The 20,318-nt window shown below is 32.4% G+C and overlaps 1 protein-coding gene across 1 annotated transcript in view; it reads right to left on the bottom strand.

The window, feature by feature from the left end:
- Positions 1 to 20,318, bottom strand: part of LOC129220454 (signal peptide peptidase-like 3) — a 61,434-nt gene that overhangs the window by 40,381 nt on the left and 735 nt on the right. The window contains exon 2 of the mRNA XM_054854874.1: positions 17,264 to 17,341. Within this exon, the coding sequence (XP_054710849.1) occupies positions 17,264 to 17,341 (78 nt within the window). The remainder of the gene's footprint in view (positions 1 to 17,263; positions 17,342 to 20,318) is intronic.

Raw genomic sequence — 20,318 nt, 5'->3', positions numbered from 1 at the left:
ACGAGCCCCCCCCCCCACTATGTTAGTTAAAATTGCATAAGATGGCTTTAAAATGCGTTTTCAGGAGTGAGGGAGATCATAAATGTTAATTTCCTTAAGAGAGAGAGCACCATAAATCCCTCTTTTACCCGAATGTCACCACTTCCAACCCTATTCTTTCCCCAAATATCTGAAAATTTGGCTGTATTTCGTTAACTTTCAGATCAAAAATTTTTTTGAGGACTTCTTGAACCTTAACCGTTCTTCTTCCTCAAAGATCACAAAGTACGCTTTTAGGGCAATTTCAAAACTGTTTTGGGGAGCGTTCGTAGAAACATCCAACCAAGAGATAAATGGATGCTTCAGTTGCCAAATCGATTAACTCCACTTTTTTAAAAAATCCTCATTTCTGCTTTAATAGTGCTTTATCAATGCTTAGCATGGGAATTGATATTAAACTTTTGGTTCAGTACATTTCTGACCATGTGATGGCAGAAAATGTAACACGACGGCCTTTTCACTCCAAACACTTTCTTCTTCATCACTTTTCTCGACTTTTTGTTTTATGGAGTTAATCGATTTGGCAAGAGAGGCATGCAAATAAGAAACTAAAATAATTCCAAGGTGCTTAAAGGATGGATGTTTTTCAAACGCCACTAGCTGTACAGTAGCAACAAGCAAAATAATCGAAAACGCTTTTCCAGAATTATAAACACATTCAAATCGTAGTTTTTTCAACTTGCCTAACATTTTATCACTTAGCTCTTGGGACAGCCTTAATAAGTATATTTTAACAACTTCAAATTCACATGATCTTACTTTACTTTAACAGGGAGTCAATCCAGATTTTTATTTTTAAGTCCACATTTTGTGAAAAAAAAAAAAAAAAAAAAAAAAAAAAAAAATTTCTGTGAATATAATTTTTGTGAAAATGATCTATTTTTGGGTATTTTCTCTTTTATAGCATTTCGTGGAAAACAAATCGTATCATATCCTTTGGAGAATTTTTAGCAATTCAGATCTGAAATCTCTTTAGACCTAAATATTTTGCTGGGAATGACTTGAAAGCTGGATTTTTAATTAATTTTCTTTTACTTCGTTTTAGTGCTCAAGCGAGCAGATCAAGCTTACAAGTTAGAAAAAGCTGTTGTTAGAAATGAAATTTTGTGAAGAGGTCATTTCCACAATTGTGAAGGTTTTGATCAACCTATGTGAGAGTGTAAATAAACAGGAAATAAAATAGGGTTTGCAAGTTTTTAATAGTTGGTGGTTTTATCCAGTTTTAATTACTGTTATGACAAAAGCCTCTCTTGGTTCTTGACATTGTTTTGACAATTCTAAATTTCTGTCTAAAACCCGATTGAAATTTATATTAACAATAAAATCACCGTACCAAAATGATTCTTATTGTTTTAAATGTTTATTTCATACACAAAAGGAAACTTTTTAAACGTTATGCGGTTTTAAACAAGAAGTACTGTCTAGAACTAGATGAGCCTACTTTCCCGTATACCCATACTACTTTCTAGTACCTGATCAATATTCTCAAAAATAGCTAAAATGGCAAATTGATTCAAACATATTTTTAAAATACTTTAAGCTGATTTCTAGGAATAAAATATTCCTCACTCATCTAAAAAAATTAGATGCGTAAAATAAATAAATAAATAAAATAAAATAAATCAATAAAAAAAAACAATGCAGCTAAAACACTTTTTGCCATTCAAAAAATCTTTAACAGCTTTCAAAACGAGAAAATAATAATTAAAATTAATCAGCTCATTAAAATAAATACATCATATCAAAAAAAAAAATCGTTTCTTTTCCCCTGTTGCCAAAAAACATTTTTTTAAATGAATTAATGCACTTACCAAAAAAAAAGAAAAAAAAACAATAAAATGTCAACTTAAAGAAATAATTTTCTTTGTCAAAAAAAAAAAAATCGTCTGCGCATATCTTTATGTAGAAACATAAATGACTTCGAGTTTATTCGCCAAAAACTGAGTACCTAAATTGAAACTTTAGCGTAAAAATAAAAACAAGTCATATCAACAATAATTATTTCACAGTTAAAACCATAGCTGCGGAGTCGGAGTCAATCTCATTTTGAGATAAAGGAGTCGGAGTCGAATATTTAAGAATCGGAGTCAGTCATTTGTCCACCCTGTATAAATTTTTGCCAAAACTACGAAGTCAGAGTCAAAGTCGGGGAGTCGGAGTCCGATTAATTGTCGGGCACAGGAGTCGGAGTCGGAGTCAAGTGCCCCTAAATTCTCGGAGTCGAAATCTGGAGTTTGGCGTCAAGAGTTATTTCCAACAAAATTTGTTTGAAGTAAATCAGCCTTCAAGTAAGGAATCTACATTGACTTTCAGTTTCCCCGTAGGCACTATTGTTAAGGGATTTGAACTGTTCAAAATTGAACGGAAAATTGTTCAAATCAAAAAGATAGTTTATACACAAGTTTTTCATCAAAATCTTTTTCCTACAAAGCTTGTTTGAAGCAAATTCGCCTCACAGTTTGGAATTGCCTTGAATTTCCCCGTAGGCGCTAATGTTAAGTTTTTTTGAACTGTTCAAAATTGAACAAAAAATAGTTCAAATCAAAAAGTGAAATATGGGAATGAGGTGTCCTCGCCGAGATCGCTCGAACAAAAAAAAGTTTGTTCGAATCGGACTATTCATTCAAAAGTTATTAGGGAGGGACAGACAGGGTTCATACTCTATTTCGATTAAAAAAATCCATGACTTTTCCAAGACTTTTTCATGACTTCAATAAAAAATTTCATGACCTTGTTATACGAAGAGAATAGCACTATTTAATATAAAACTTGCCAATTTCTGGAAATGAGCATTAGCAAAACTTCTACATGAATGCCACTGCCTCATTGAAGCACTTACTCATAGCGGAAAAAATATCAGTTTACACTTAAAAAACTAAACTATTCTTATTTGCCTTCATCATATAAATTTAAGTAAAGTAAAAATGCAGTGAATCGAATATGATGATGCTTAAATGTCTAATATGTTTGTTATAGACAGGTAGACTGATAATGAATGGGACAAAGGTTGAATTAGCATCAACTAAATTTCAATAAATTTGCTTCAAACGTTGCCTTTTAGTGTCAACAGTGCATTTAATCATCCACATAACTTGACAGCATTTTGGTTCTGTAAAGTAAAGCCACATAGTTTAGTTCTTTGTTTCAAAACCAGATATTTGTGTAAAAAAAACATTCAGTACTGAAAAAATCTTCAGATTCACAAGTACTTGCTTTGTTTATTTATTTGCACTTTTTCAAATGCAAATAAATTAATAGGTCCAGAAATTCCAAAACATAATGTTCGAGTCCTGACATTGAACGTAGCAGTGGGCCGTATGGATTAGTTTAGCAGACCGTATGTATGGGCACTAATGTTTAGAGTATTAGAATTCCCCTTTTTCTGTCTTCTATTGCCTGAATAAAGATCTTTATTTCTAAAACCTTCAACAAATTAAGATAAATTCTGATAAATTTAACAATAAAGTTTTTAAGGATGATGGAAACCAGCTTTGATGCAATTGAATTGCGTTTTTTGAGTGGATGTGGCAAAATCAGGAAAGTGCAAGTTCACTACTACAGAATATAAAACATAAGGAATGTTGAAAATAGTAGTAAATTCAAAATGAGTTATGCTCAAGCAGTAAAATCACCTGGCAAATAAAGGCAAGTGGCTGTGACAGAAGTGAATGTAATGAGATTTCAAAATTCAGATTTGATTTTAAGATCGTTCAATTCTCCACTTTTAATAGCTTTTATGTGTTATATATTGTTATATCACTCAAGATTTCTAATGCTCTTTTAGATACTGTTACTTTCTCTTTGTCCAGGACATTTTTCCATGACTTGAAATAAATTTCCATGACCTTCAGTGAAAATTTCAATTTTCCATGACTTTTCCAGGTCTGAAATTTTCTTATTTTTTTTCCATGACTTTCCAGGATTTCCATGACCCGTACGAACCCTGGACAGACAGACAGACAGACCGACAGACATTTTCCCCCATCTCAATACCCTACTTTCCAATTTTTAATTTTTCAATATTTATTTAATTATTTTATTTATTTTTGACTTTTTTTTGTTTTTCACGATATTTTTAAGATGCATTAAGCCTTCTTTCATGCTTTTTTCTTCTTTTTCTGACTTTTACTGGGAAAGTAGGCTAAAAAGGCACAATAAAAATTCTCAAACAATGTTGATTCAAAAGCTGCTTGTCTCTAGAATGAAAGTGATGAAAAGAAAAAAAGAGCAACTTAAGGTTCGTGATTTTTTTTAAATAAAAAAAAATAGGATTTTTTGATTTAAATCGGATTTTTTTAATTTAAACCAGATTTTTTTAAAGGATTAAAAAATTGTAGATATTAATTACTTTACATTTATGAACATAATATATTTCATACAATAGATGAACCCATTCAACTTACTTTTAAAATTAAGATAAATTCTCTAACTATTCAATAAAATTTTAAGATTTATAAATACGTTATAAGATGTGACTTTGTTTTATGCTTCGCTTAAAGATGAGGTTTCCATTATCATGTACATTGTACATTTTTAGTGTAAAATTAAATGTTGAACAATTGCTTTTCTGAACTATATAAGTCATGGTATGTAAGAAAAACTCCAAATTTTTATTTTGTTTTAAACTGTAATTTGAGTAAAAGCAATATAGGGTGAAATTCTTACGCACACAGAAAGAGGGACCTATGTAGTTTTGCCTGTTGAAGTTAAGATAGTATATAATGCAGTGTAGTTAAATTTAGAGCAATACATTCTAAAAATGCAAAATTAATTTATAAAAGTAAAATCAACTGATTTTAGTTAATGATTTTGTTAAAAAAATCACTTAATTCAAATCAATGATTTTTTAAAAAGAATCACTTGATTTAAATCGTGATTTTAATCACGATTTAAATCAAGCTGATTTCAATCAACGAACCCTGGCTACTTTTAGCATGAAATAAAAAGTATCATAAAGAGCAGCATATCAAACAATAGTAATTTAGACTTGTTTGTTCCTGAAACTTTTTGAAACTGAAAGAGAAGACAAAGCTGTTTAGAATTGGCATACAGTTGTCTGGTTTAATTTGCAAATTTAACACTCAAATTCAATCACCTTCTTGGCCTCACCATTTCCTATTTCAATAAAATTTGGCAGGAAGGGCACACATGACAAGATAAAAAACCCTGCCAATTTTCAGACTACTATTTTGAAAATCGTTTAAAACATAGGCCTGTAGAAAAACTCGAAATGTGTGGGGAAAAAAAGGTACGGCATGTTTCAAATGACTGTAACTTCTCTCCTAATTACAGTAGAATAAAAATTCAAAAACCTTCGTAAAGCAAAAGAGAACAGCTTTCTATCAATAGATTACACGACTTTCTTACGACATTTAAGTTTTGAAATCATTTACCGTGGCTTTTGGCCTAGAATATCAGAAAATTGTGCCTCCTAAATTTTTTGAAAAATATGTTTTATTGCTCCAACACCGTGCCAAAAATTAGCAGGGATGTGCCAGCTGCGACAAACTGCGCCAATAGCCGATCCTGTGCCAAACTGCTCCAAAAGACCGCTAAATGGACTTTTCTGTGCCAAAATCGGACAAACTTGCGCCAAAAGTGCGATTTTGCATTCAATGTGGCAATTCTTTCAGTATATTTGGCAGTTTTTGCTTATTATCATTAAGTTTATGCATTTGGAGCTTGTTTTTAGAATTTTTTGATGTAGTCCCGATTTCTTGCGCATTTCAAAATCCGATTGCATCTGCTTTTGAAAAACTCGATCGTTTAAATTTACTATGTGATTCTGTTCCTTTGACTTGAAAAATTTTGTATTGACCATTATTTTCAGCCATTCTTATCTAGTGTTTTCAGAAAAAGAGGACTTGCAAGTTCATTTTCTTGCCACGCCCACTCGAAAATATCAATCCAGTTGCATCCAAATTGATTTGAGCGAATGCCATCTGTAAAAATTAATATTGTTCACCAGTTTTTACACTTGGGTTTCTTAAGACTTTAATACAGAAAATTAATCTCTAATTTTGTTTGGACACTAAAGTTGGCTATCTTTAGTTGGACACTAAAGATAGCAAAAATCGGAGAATTCTAATGCTCTGGTAATGAATCTGTAGACATTACAAGTTTTTCAGATTCAGGCATTTTTTGCACATTTTTAGCCAGCCTTAAAATTTTTTTTCCCATTTTTCGTATTTTTTTCACATGTATTGTCACAATTTTAACGTTTTTTTTTTTTTGCTTTTTCTCTTTTTTTTAGTCTTTTTGAGTTTTATGTTTATTTTGCTGCTGCAAGCTGCTCCAAATTTTAAATTTTAATGCTCTAGGCTGCTCCAAATTTGAAATTTTACTGCTCCAGGCTGCTCCAAATTCATCATTTTACTGCTCCTAACTCACTATTTTCCTGCTCCCAAGATTGCTCCAAAAGCGAGTTGTCGGCACATCCCTGAATTAGGTGGGCACCACAATGGCAAAGCACTGAATAATAATTTAAAAAAAAAGTTTCTCCTAATTATAGTAGAATGAAAATTCTCAAACCATTGCTAAACTAAGGAATAAAGTGTTCGAATTATGTATTACAAGACTTTCTTTAGTCAGATTTAAGTTTCAAGGTTATTTATTGACTTTTGACCTTAAATATCTTAATACACAGACACACCCTGTCACATTTAATTTTTTTCTTCTTTAATATATTTTATTGCTCTAACACTATTCTCCCACTGAACTAAAAAGTAAAAAAACATACTGCCACTCAGTCATTCCACATCAACTGACCTAATTTTTCAAACCGTTTCCCATTCGACCATCTCCGATGAGGATGAAATTTTATACAGGTGTGGAGATGTCTTTGAAACTAACTTATACAAATTTTCAGCTTCCAAGATCCAAATCCTGAGGATCTAGGATCTCCGAAAAATGTGATCCAAAATTGCGATATTTAGAAAAAGTTCACAGAAAATTTTATTGAACTGCAAGCCTGAAACCTAAGGCACTTAAAGCACATTTGGTCGTTAATATATTCAAGTATTTTTGTGAATTTGAGCTCATTAGATTTCGTGTAGCATGCGCATAAACTTGTGAAAAAGCCCGATAGGGAAATTTTTTCTTGGATTTTAAGTTGTCATAAAATCTGAACAAAAATTATACAAAAGCTCATGCTTCGTGATTCCATAGTAAAAATAGTTTTTAATGGGTTACAGTTGCAGAGCTTAAATATCTATTTTCTAAAAGATATTGACGTCCAAAGGGGCTATCAAAACCATTCAAGTGAAAAGTAGCCTATATTCAAAGCGTTGGAGTTCAAGTTTGTCACTTCGGACCTTCTTTTTATTAAAACCATTAGAAAGAACACATTTTTTCCTTTCAAAACAAGGTTTTACTTCGGTGATGTTCTTTCATTTAAGAATGAAAAAATGAGCTTAAAATTCAGACTGTGCTAATGAATTGTAATGTTTAAGAGAAGGTTGCGGCAAATTTTATGACACTGGAAGTTTGAAATTGTAGGGGTTTAAAGTACTTTCGGTTGTCAATAATGTATCCTAGTATTTTTATGAATTTGAGTTCATTGACTTTTATGTAGTATGCATGCAAAGTCGCAAGAAAAATGCAGTGGAGAAACTTTTTCCTGGATTTTAGAATATTGTTAAGAGTTTGTGATACAACTTCAAACTTTCTTTGAATGATGATACAGTTCTTGAGAAAAGCACAGGAGATTTATTTACAGCTATGTACAGGAAATGGAAGTTACAACTGCTAAATCAATCATCAACAATTAAGCAAATATCAAATAACACTGTAAACTCAACGATGGAACACATATTTACATCCAAATACGCAAAAACACAGCACAAAATGCCTCACAATAAACAGAACAACGGTTCAGATGAATCTCAGACTGTTAAAAAGCACAACTGACTCTGCTCTCATTCACAAGACGTCCAGCGTTTTATACCGAGCGAAGAAATATGTAGAAAATCCTACTAAGTTCTACAAATTTCTCATATTTTCTTTTTATTCCATTCACAAATCTTATACGGGGACCATATACTTCAGTCTAATGTTAGGGGGCTGTATGTACATTACAAGAAACTATTTACAGGTTACGTTACTAAGATAATTTTAGATGAAAAATAATGGAATAAACGCCAAATTTAGCCTGATTACAACAAATTAATCATAAAAATAATTACTATTTACAGAATTTGTAACAATATTATAAATTCTGAACAAAAATGGTTCAAAAGCTCATACTTTATAATTCTATTGTCAATGTACATGTTTTTAAGGGTTTATAGTTGCAGAGCGTAAATATTGATTTTCTAAAAGATATTGGCATCCAAAGTGGCTGTCAAACTTGTTCACATGAAAAATGGCCTATTTTTAGTGCACTGTAGGTCAAGTTTGTGACCTTGCATCTTCTTTTTGTTGGCACCATTAAAAAGAACATATTTTTTCCAATAAAAATAGTTTTTCACTGCGATGGTGTTCTTTCAGATAAGAGTAAAAAAAAAAAGAGCTTGAAATACTGTTTGTCGTTCGCAAGAAAGTCTAATTCTGCAATGAATAAAGAATCGTGAATGCATTGGACACCGACTAATAGGGATTTTGCAACAGTGATTAGTCAGATATAGGTTTTTTATCCTCTTAAAAGTTCTTTTGCAAATTAAATGTGTTAGAATCAGAAAAATATCCTGTTCTGGAAGCAGACTGATACATCACACAGAACAAGAAAATTTTGTTTTTCTATCATATTTCATTTGCAAAGTGAACTTTTTTCAGAAGTCAACAACAGTTTCAACTGTTTTTGACTTTTACAGTTGAAAAACAACTATTATGGCTTCTACGGCATTCACCATTCTTTTTTTTTTTATTGCAGAACGAGATTTCCTTGCTAACGACAAATAGTATTTCAAGTTCATTTTTTACGCTTATCTGAAAGAACACCATCGTAAAGAAAAACTATTTTTATAGGAAAAAATATGTTCTTTCTAATGGTGCCAACAAAAAGATGATGCAAGGTGACAAACTTGACCTACAGCGCATTAAAAATAGGCTAATTTTCATGTGAACGATTTCAACATCGTTCCGCATCAAAGGGCCCCTGTGCCAATTTTGGAAAAGACCCGATGTTCGCTATATTTGTATGAGGAAAACCCCCAAGGGAGGGGAAGGGATTTATCCTCCACCCAAGGGCAAAAAACTCCTCACGTTAATGTATGAACTTCAAAGGACCTCATTAGGGATGGGCACTTAGATTACAAATGGCTTGACAGAATCGAACCTTTCGACGAATCGATTCTACAATTCCACTGAATCGAGAAAAGAGTCATAATTAATTTGGTGAAACACCAAGTGAGTGAATTGCTTAACTCGCTTGGCGATTTACTAAAGCACTGAATTCAGCAAAAGACATCATTCACTAAAAGACTTGATTCAGTAAAAGAGTCGACTCTCAAAAAGATTCAACTCTTCTCAATGGCTATATATTGCAATTCTTTTGGCGAATCGCCAAGTGAATTGGCTAACTCACTTGGAGATTCACCAAAAGACTTCCCGTTCATTTTTTCCAAACTGTGATTCATTTGCTTAGCTGAAAGATTCGATTCTTTTACGCAATTCGTGAACTGATTGCCCATCTCTAATTCCGATGCATAAGTTATATTATTCTAAAAGTTTCAAGAAAATCCATTCAGTAGTTTTTGTGTGAAAGAGTAACAAACACCCTCATAAACTTTTGCATATATATATGCACTATCATGAAAGAATTATGTCAATTAACCATAACTTACAGAAAATACAAAACAGGGACATGCAAACAGTTATAAATAGAACTCAATTGCTTATTTGAAACATTACAATAATTATGTGGTATAAATTTCATTCATTTTGGAGAATTCTTTAACTTTTTAACAACAGAAATTTAAAAGCGAAGCATATTAAGTGATTATCAACCCTAATCCAGTGAAGATAAAACATAGATATGAAAAGAAAAAAACCCTGGTTTGAGAGCAATAACAAATATACAATGTCCCATAAAGCTTCTCCCATTCTTTTTTACCAAAAGAGAAGTTCTTTCTGTTTTGCTGAAAATATTTACAAATGAAGCAGTGAGGAGCAAAGGGATTAAAGTGGACTTTTAAAATCTCCTAAAATGCGTTTAAAGTTCTGGCCCCAGACAGTGGCAGATTTACTAGGGGGGCGGTGGGAGCGACCGCCCCCTCTATGTATGACCGTCATTTTCTAAAAACAATAATATAGATTTGAAGGGATTACTTGCTATTGCTACTAATTTCAATCAAGTACATTCCACAAATTGGCTTTAAATTAAGTTTAAACAGTTAGTGTAGTCGAGGATGGATAGTGTTACCCACTTTCTTATTTGAACCTAAGTTCGCCCCTCCCCCCTTTTTTGAACTTTAATAATTTTTATATTTCTATATGTGTCTTCCGACCTTTTTCTTTCATGGACTACACGATTCTGGGTATGATAATACTAGGACTCGACCGATGCATCGGCGCCGATGGTTCAACAATTTAGCCATCGGCATCGCGGCTGATGCTAAATTGCAGGAAACATCGGCCAATCGGCCTTAAAAACTTTGAAAAGCCGATGGAATTGGCCGATGTTTTTGAAAAAAAAAGGACCTTTGATGTTTTACTTTTTAATGCAAAGTAAAGGTTTTTTTCATATAAAATTGTTTACTAAATTTCAGTATGAATTCCTATTTTAGTCACCCATGAAAGAATTTTTAATACCGCACTCAGGTACCAAACAAGTTAATTATTGCGTTGTTTCTTGCAGCTGGATGTACGTGTGTATCTCTCATAAGTCATAATTCAAAAATGGTAAGCTGTAGAAGGATAAATTTTTGCATGTGGGGTGTGCGTACGTTAAAGTTGTGCACTTCCCTTTTTGTTTTCGATCGGGTGTTCCGAATAGCCTGTTTACTCATTTTTTGTGGCCATTAATTACTTATTTCAATGTAAAATTAATATAGCGTCTCAGACTGATGATCATTTGGTGATATATTGCCGAATTGGCGACCATGGAAACAAATATGAGATAGCGAAACCGGTTTTTGTGTCATTTTGTTAGATTCCCGTTGAGCCGACGGTAATTTTTAATTTTTCGATATTTGTAATACAAATCACAGTAATGCAGTCTTTTCTGTATCGCTTCGGCGGAGTTACAAGTTTGGGGCCCGTCGAAATATATTTTGGGGCCCTATTTCACAACCACAGAAATTGTAAAACATTTATCATAAGCATTTTTGTAACTCCTACGGTGCCCCTATTGTTATGGGGCCTTTTGTGAAATTGCAACATTTGCTATATTTTTAATCCGCCACTGCACGTCAAAACAAACTCGGGTGCAAGTTTTGAAAGGGGTATCTGCTCAATGTTAATGATTATTTTGAACTCTATTTTTTACGATTTTTTTTTGAATTTCAGAGAACACTTGCGTGGCCCTCCTCCCACTCCCTCCATTTCTGAAATTAAACTCTAGTTGTACTTCTGAGTTGTTTAAAACTAACACCATTCATAAAATTAGATTATTTTTTTTCAAACTTTATCTATTGTTTAGGAAGAATTTAGGGCATTAATGTAAGAAATTGATTAAAGACTTTTTGAATGGTGATATATTTCGGAAACCGAAGGGACTTTTGAATTTTTTCTTCGGACGTGCTGAAATAGATTCAGAAACTCTTCCGAGGCATTGGTTTTAGCGGTTCTGTACTAAAAAAATTACGCAGAGGTTGAAGCCGAAGTGTGAGTTACTGCAAAATCAGAGGATGACCCCCCCCCTCCCCATTTCGTAATGCGCCATCTTTTTTGCATCATTAATAGCGATCGATTTTTTTTTCTAAATTGTAAGTAACTATTTTTATGTATTTATATAAAATCAATGAATAACTTATTTTCGTTTTTTATAGAAACATTTCAAGGATTTTCTATTGTGCAATTTTTTAAATTTCAGAAAATTATTGTTAAATTGAACAATTTAATTTGAACTTGTTTGTAAAGCTTCATAAAAGATTAAACAATCAAATTGTTCACTATTATGTGTGCAAACAACAGATCAAGTAGTATATGTATTCAGTTATTAACTTGGTGTAAATATTAAGTTTGTTTATTGTAGCTGCGTTTTAAGAACCTTGCTATTTTGATGGCTATTTTGTTTTCAGCAAAATTTATGTCACTGTTTTAGTTTTTTGAAAAATGCAAAATCTTCTATTCATAAATTTTAAATAGTATAAAAATATTTTTATTATGATTTAATATTGTAATTTATCTGTTACCTTTTTTGTTTAATTTGATGACTAAAAAATGCCTACGTGCAATCTTTCCACTTTAATTGCTTTTCATAGTTTTATTCTTATTTATTTTATTTTATTTTTTCCAATGATTAAACTACATAATTTGATGTTTTTAAACTATGTTTAGTGTACCTAAATCTATACATCATTACAATATTACTGAAATCTTAGTTATATGTTCAATTAAAAAAAAAAATCAATTGGTTATTAAAGTCTCTTTGTTTTTCTTCCTTTTTTTTTTTTTTTGCTGTTGTTCTTTCTCTTTCATCATACAGCAGTCCAAAAAGGAGAAGCATAACTACATACTGATTGTACGTAGTACGATCTAAAAGTTCGGGGACAAGCTGTATAAAACCTTACCCAGAATAGTTCACATTACCGAAGCACATCCACCTTCAAAAGGTCACCTTGAGGGACTATATACTTCTGCCAGTGTTCATATAATTTTTGGAAACACTCCTGGAAGCCATGTTTCGCTACCTTCTATAATGCAGAATTATCTTCTCCTGACGGCAGAAAGCGGCGTCCATGCAAATGTTTTTTTGCTGCGAACAGGTAAAAGTCGCACGAAGCTAAGTCCGACGAAACGTTAGGTTATTTGCTTGTCATATCAGAGTATTGACCAATCGAACCGTGCATCCTCAACATGAAAGTCGCCTTCTTCCCCACGATGAAATACAAGCAGCAGCGCAAGAGGCCTTATAGGAGGTTGCGAAAATGTCTCCCAGGAGTGCTTCTAAAAGCTATACGAAAGTTGGCAGAAGTGCATAATCGTTCAAGGTGACTATTTTGTAGAAAGATATATGCTTCGGTAATGTGAACTATTCAGGGTTAGGTTTTATACAACTTGACCTCGAACTTTTAGATCATACTACGTACGTATGAGTTTTCAATTTACTATTTCATAACGTTTTTGAGTGACGCAAGTTTACGTGCATGAAGACATCACAAGAGAATTTGCGATAATTAACTGAGGAGGCGTTCAAAATGGATATTTGGTTATCTACATGTTCTTAGGTACATATGCATGTATAGATGTGCCAAAAAAACTTGTGAAGTTTAAATTGGGTGATTGTAAAAAAGAAATTTAGATCAAAATCTGATTTTTTTTTGTGATTACAATTCTTTATTCGTAAAAAGGAAGTAAAGTGAAAAATGAATCAATGATCCTTAAAATCCCTGACAATTTTATCAATTTATTTCTGTTTGATTTTTTTTTTTACCATCGGCCAACGGCATCGGCCAATCGGCCATTTGGAGGAAAACAATCGGCCATCTTTGAACAATCGGCCAACAATCGGCATCGGCCAAAAAATGCCATCGGTCGAGCCTTAGATAATACATTGCTATGACTTAGAACAGCAGTTTCCAACCCTAGGGGATGCTAGCCCTAAACACTTCAAGGGGGCTATAAGTTCGAGAGGGGAGATTAAAAATTAAAAGACAGGATAAAGGGGGGGGGGGTGTAACTGACTCCCTGCCCCCTATATGATGGGTTTGGGGGGATGGCTTTTATGGTTTTCAACCCCCACTCCCTTGAATAGACTGTAAATCCAACCCTGGACCCAGGTAGGTTTTCGTCGAAATTCTAGTTTAAATCTTACTGTATGGCAGCACCCACCAGAGCTACTAGTACCGTCTCTCGCTACAAAGCAGAGGAGGGTTTCCGCTTAACTGCAAAATTTTAGTTTTAGAAAGTAGGGTATTGAGATGAGGAGGAAATGTCGATCGGTCTGTCTGTCCCTCCTAATAACTTTTGAGTGAATAGTCTGATTCAAACATTTTTTTTTTTGTTCGAAAGATCCCGACGAGGACACCTCATTTCCCTATTTCATTTTTTGATTTGAACAATTTTTCATTAAATTTTGAACAATTCAAAAAAAGAAAAAAAAAACATTTAGACCCTACGGCGAAATTTAAGGCAAAAATAAATCTTGAACTTAGAGACGATGTGGCTTGAAACAAAACTTTGTAAGGAAAGAGCTTTTGATGAAGGACATGTTTTGAAGATATCTTTTTGATTTGAACAAATTTCTGTTCTGTTTTGAACATTTCAAATCTCTTAAAATTAACGCATACGAGGAAACTGAAAGTCAATACAGATACCGAACTTAAAGACAGATTTACTTCAAACAAATTTTGTTGGAAATTGCTTGACGACATTTAAGTTGATTAGAAAGTTGACATTTTATTGTCTTTATTTATCTTTGAAAGTACATTAATTCATTGTCAAAATTATTTTTTGGCAACAAGGAGAAAAAACATACATTTTTTTTTTTTGATATGATGCACTTAATTTAATGAGCTTATTATTTTCTCAATTCTTTTTGAAAGCGATTTAAGATTTTTTTAAAATAGAAAATAACATATTATTTGCTTTATATAAAAGCTGCTGCTACTTTATTTGTTCGTTTATTTATTTTTAATGCTCTACTTATTTAGATGGGCCAAGCATATTTTATTTCTAGAAATCAGCTCAAAGTATTAAGAAGTTATGTCCGAAATAATTTGCAATTTTAGCTAAGTTTGAGGATATTTATCAGATACTAGAAAGTCAAGTATGCGGGGAAAGTAGGTTCGTTTAGTTCTGGATGGAACTTTTTGTTGTACAAAGACATACCGGGGTGTTTACTGACATACCAATCGTGTACGGGAGGAAATCTCCGAGTAGAATTTGTTTCAGCTTTACAGATAGAGAAAATCTTGGATGAAGAGAATTCAGCGGAGGTGGCAGTGGGGAAGGTCGCCAGTGGCGGCCCGGAGCAAAAGTAGACGTCGGCGATGCAGTTTTGCGAGGCTCTTTTAATCATAAAATATTCTCAGTCAGACAAAGAATTGAATTCATGGAATTAATTTTTGTACTATTGGCACTTAGGGTTCCCAATTCACTTAATTGCTAGGACAAAAATATTTCGTGATTAGTAGCGCAGTCAAAAAGAAGTATTTTTGTTGGTGGGGGGGGAGGTGGCACATTGCCGGGGAAAAAATTAACTTATAGAAAGGGGGGTCTGGGGGTTCTCCCCGGAAAAATGTTGAAATTTATAGTTTAAAAACCCCATTTTAGGCTTTCTTTGCTGATGTTAAGGGGAAAAAAAGTAGAGGGGGTCTCGGTGGAAATTTCTAGAAATTGAAGCCTTAAAAACGCAGTTATAGGCCATATTTATTGACTTCAGGGTCAGAGACTGTCCCAGATCGATTCTTTAAAAAAAAAAAAAAAAAAGGGGGGTCAAAATCCTGCAAAGTCTCGAAACTGAAGTTTCAAAAACGGAATTTTAGACAAACTTTAAAGATTTCATGGGAAGGAAGGGAGCTCTTCCGTCGAAAAATTTTGAAAATTATAGTATTAAAAACTTTAGCAATATTTTACATTTAGGAGCCATTCCACTTAAACTTTTTGTTACTATAGTTTAAACAATCTAATTGCTTATGATATAAAAGAAAGACGGTATAGGGACCCTTGCCCGAATATTTTCTGAAATTCAAGCCTTAAAAATGCGATTGGCCATTTTTTGTAATATTAGGCTCGGTAATTTTTGAAATTCAAGCTAAAAAAAAAGGCAATGATAAGCGATTTTCGATGTTGTTGAGTATTTTTAAGCTGGAAATATCATGAAATTTAAAATCTGGAAACAATATTTCAGTTGCTTCATAATGCTTTCGGTGTGTGTGTGTGTGTGTGGCGGGGGGGGGGGGGAGTTCATAGGAGCAGCATTTTGAATATTTTCTTACTTTTAGAAGAATTTAGAAAACAAGAGAAAAAAGAAAAGAACTGAAAAGAAGAGCAAAAAGAAGGGGGGTGGGGGTGGGGAATGGAGTTAGCTGATCAATAAGCTGTTGCCACTGAATATTTTTAACTCAGGCCCCGACAGAATTGGGACAAACATTTGCTAAGGCTGGGCTCTGTGCAGTCTCCCCTGCACACAGTATTTTGATTACTTTTGCGTCTGTTGTATTTAATAAGAGCTTCAATCAAAAAATGGAAACATCTTAAAACTTCTGAGAATTTATTTCTGAGAATTTTGCGAGGTCCTTTCTGCGCGAGGCCTTCGGCAGTTGCTGACGTCGCCGACGCCTAGCACCGCCACTGAAGGTTGCTTCCCTCTTTTGCAAGCAAATCTGCAACTAATTGATACCTTCCATAAAGTAAGGATTAAGGAAACCTAAACTGAATAGCATATTCTAAATACGGTTTTACCAAACTTCTATAGATAGGCAACATTGTAATCTGTAATGCAACACTGCTTATTCATTCTGCTGAACTTGGTTTTTAATGCAATGAAAAATTGCCTAAATAAGTTGTACCAAAATATTATTAATCTTTTTTCTGAAACATTTATTAGATTATAACTATTGTCCAACTCTTTTGTTTTAATTACATGATTATTTTAAAGATATATAGTGAAACCTGTAAAGTTGACCACCTGTCCACATTCACCAATTTTTTTCGGGTACAGAATTAGTCCTATCAATGATTTTGAGCACTGCTCATGGTACTTAAAAGGTTGAAACTGAAATTCTGGATATCCATACTTTGCTTTACATCACTATAATGCAGGGACAGATACAAGGGAAGGTTCGATCACCCCTCCCTTGAGGGACACTCCACCAGTAATTTTTTGAAAATGAAGTTCAAAAAACGCTAATTAGATGAGTTTCATTGGGAGATGGGAGGTTTGGGTTTATGAGCTTATCCCGGAACTGTTTCGGAATTAAGGTCAAAAACCTTTGTGTACAATATTTTTAAATCTGTACACAAGAGTAAAAAGTAAGTAATAAAAATCAATCGCTTCTCCCTTGAAAAATTTCTGGATCCGTCCTTGCTATAATGTCTGATCTGGATTGTTATAACATGGTTTTACTGTTGTATTTAACTTAAATTGAACATGAATTTTAACATAATAAAGTTTTAGTACCTGAAACTCCCATAGACAATGAGAAGTATGGAAATGAGGAAAGTAGAAACCCGAGACGAATCCACGAGTGAATACGCCCTGAAATAATTAAAAAGGCGAGATAAGCAATCATAAAAAGATCTGCATTTTAAAAATATTTAACATTTAGTTAAAAGCATACATAACACCACACCTGCCATTTTAAAAAGAAATATCAATAGATTCTACTTTGAAAACCATAAACACCAGGAAACCGTGGTTTGTGATTTTTAAAAAAAAATTTAAAAAGTTTTTTTTGTTTGAATCGGATTTTTTTGATTTAAATCAGTTTTTTTATTTTAAATCTTCAAAAATGTGTAGCTATTAATTACTTTACATTTATAAACATTTCATACAATAGATGAATTCATTCAGCTTACTTTTAAAACTGAGATAAGTTCTCTAACTATTCAACAAATTTTTAAGGTTTATAAATAGATATTTGAAAATATCGAAAATATCCGATATTTTGATATACATAGGATATTTTGATATCTTCCGACATTTTCAATCAGCAAAAAAAACTAAAGCCTTCAAAATTGTAATGCATCCTCAAATCACTCTTTATTTCCTGATATTATTATTATAATATGTAGGTTTAAAATTAAGGTTTCTTTCATTATTTATATCTAATATATACCGTTTTACATTTTTATCAATTTTAATAGAGTTTATTTAGCATTAGCTGTTTCAATCATTTTTCTCCAGTTAGCTACTTTTTCACAGTAATGTGATTTAGGAATAAAAAAATGTGCACAGTCGGAGCACAGTAATAAGACATTTCCTTTTTTCTGACCAACGTTTAATATTTAATTAGGCACTTATAATGTACATTAAAATTGTTAATTACAAATAATAAAAATTAATATGAATTAAAAAAGGAATATTCGCTGTATTAATAATGTATGAATGCATCATAAAAATATGATACATAACTTTTTGGTTATTTGTATTAATAAATGAACAATATTACAATGATTAATATAATTTTTACATTGAAAATACCATAATTGAAAAAATAAATATCGAAAATATCATGATATTTTCAAAATAAATATCGGATACATATATCGTGATATGCATCATGATATATATCCAGGGTTCATACTCAGTTTCAGAAATAAATTGAGGGAGTTTTGAAGGAGCAAAATGAGATTTTTAAGGAGTACTAATGGGCTGTCATAAAATGATGATTTGACCCCCTTCCAACTAAGTCACAAAGTCACACTTCACCTTACTCCTCTTGTCACATGTCATATTTTTTTATAAAAATACTGTTAAAATAACTGTGATATATCACATTTTGCCACTCTCTCTCTTCCCCTTGTCACAATTTCCATAAACCTGTCTCCCCCTCAAGGCATGACATCTCTCGTGGATGACCCTTTTTACAATATCATAACTGTGACTTACCAAACTATTGTTTTTTAACACAATCACTTATTATAGTACAACTGCATACGTATTTTTAAATATTTAATATTAATAATTAGAAAACCTGACTTTTGATGCTGAGAGTGTGGTGGAAGGAAAAACAATAATCATAAAACTTGAAAAAATAGCCAAGCACCATTTAAGCATGTTTTACTTCACTAATCAAATGTTTTAGTCATCTAATAATATTTTCACTTTCAACTTTTATGACTTTGTGAAAAAATAAATAAATATACAAAATTACTACACATTAAAATCGCCCTTGTGACGAAGTTAAGTTGTCAATCAAAGTATTTTAAGTAACTGTCATATAGGAAGATTATATAGTCTTGAACTAAAAGAAGAAGGCGTTTTGAACGAGTTAAAACCAAAATGAAAGAGTTTAAAGGGCCCTTCAAAAAAATTTCCTAAATGAAGGAGTATTGGAGGAGGTTTGAACCCTGATATTGGCGAACACTGTGTTACAGTCAGTTAAAACAGAATTTTTAGTCAACACAATCAAAATAGCTTAATACATAAAAAGTAGTCGAAAACTTTGTACTGCATAGTGAATAAAATATGACAACGTATATAAAGTACAAATTCAAAATGAAAAAAGGTTAAAAAACCAGCAAACAGCTGTTTCGGCACTCTAAAATACAAGTTCGCCTTGACTGTGTTTTAGTCGGGTTGAACCTGTCTTCGTTTTTAATTGCACTGATGATGGCACTTGTATTTTAGAGTGCCGAAACAGCTGTTTGCTGGTTTTTTAACCTTTTTTCATTTTGAATTTGTACTTTATATACGTTGTCATATTTTATTCAAAATAGCTTAATGCTGCATATCTTTAATGGCAAAGGGCATAAACGTTTAGTTTCTCCCCAGGCCCTTTTAAGAGAGCCCTGGGACGTTCCCTCTTTTCCACATTTTTCAATGTACCCTCTTTTCCCCTCTAAAGTTCTTACAAAACTTCATCACAAGCTAAGTATTTTGGCCTTGAAAAGGTATTTCCCTTGTTCTGCTTATAAATTGGTTTGAAAATAATTCTGAATTATCCATGTTTTTAACATATTTGTCTAATGTCAACATTAAAAAGATTTTTATTAAAAAATAATTACAATAGTAAACATATATATATAAAAAAATACTGTTGAAAAATGTTTGGATTTTGTATGCATACAGCAAAACAGAAAAAGAAATAACAGAATTTTTAAAAAAAATACAAAGCATTTTAAAGGACAAAATAACTTTTCTGGGTTATAAAAGACAATTTAAGTACATGAATTACAATTTAAGTATTCCTACAGTTCCCAAAAATTCCAGGAAAATGACACTACAAACGAAGAAAAGTGCCGCTCAAGTTTAAAGAGAATTTCTTATTATTATCTAGTTTTCAATCATAACTTTGAGTATAGAAACATGCATATTTTTATCATTGGGAAGGTTTGGTTTGAGATGACTAGAACCGCACTTTTCTTTGTTTGTGGTGTCATTTTCCTGAAATTTTTGAAAACCACAAGAATACTTAAATTGTCTTTTCTAATCCAGAAAAGTTATTTTGAACTTTAAAGTGCATTATGAAAAGTGCTTTGTATTTTTTTGAAAAATTTGCTATTTTATTATG

This window comes from Uloborus diversus, chromosome 4, assembly GCF_026930045.1.
Source record: "Uloborus diversus isolate 005 chromosome 4, Udiv.v.3.1, whole genome shotgun sequence".
Lineage (NCBI taxonomy): Eukaryota > Metazoa > Arthropoda > Arachnida > Araneae > Uloboridae > Uloborus > Uloborus diversus.
Note: the sequence above shows the minus strand (reverse complement) of the source record. Positions and strands in the feature narration are given on the sequence as shown.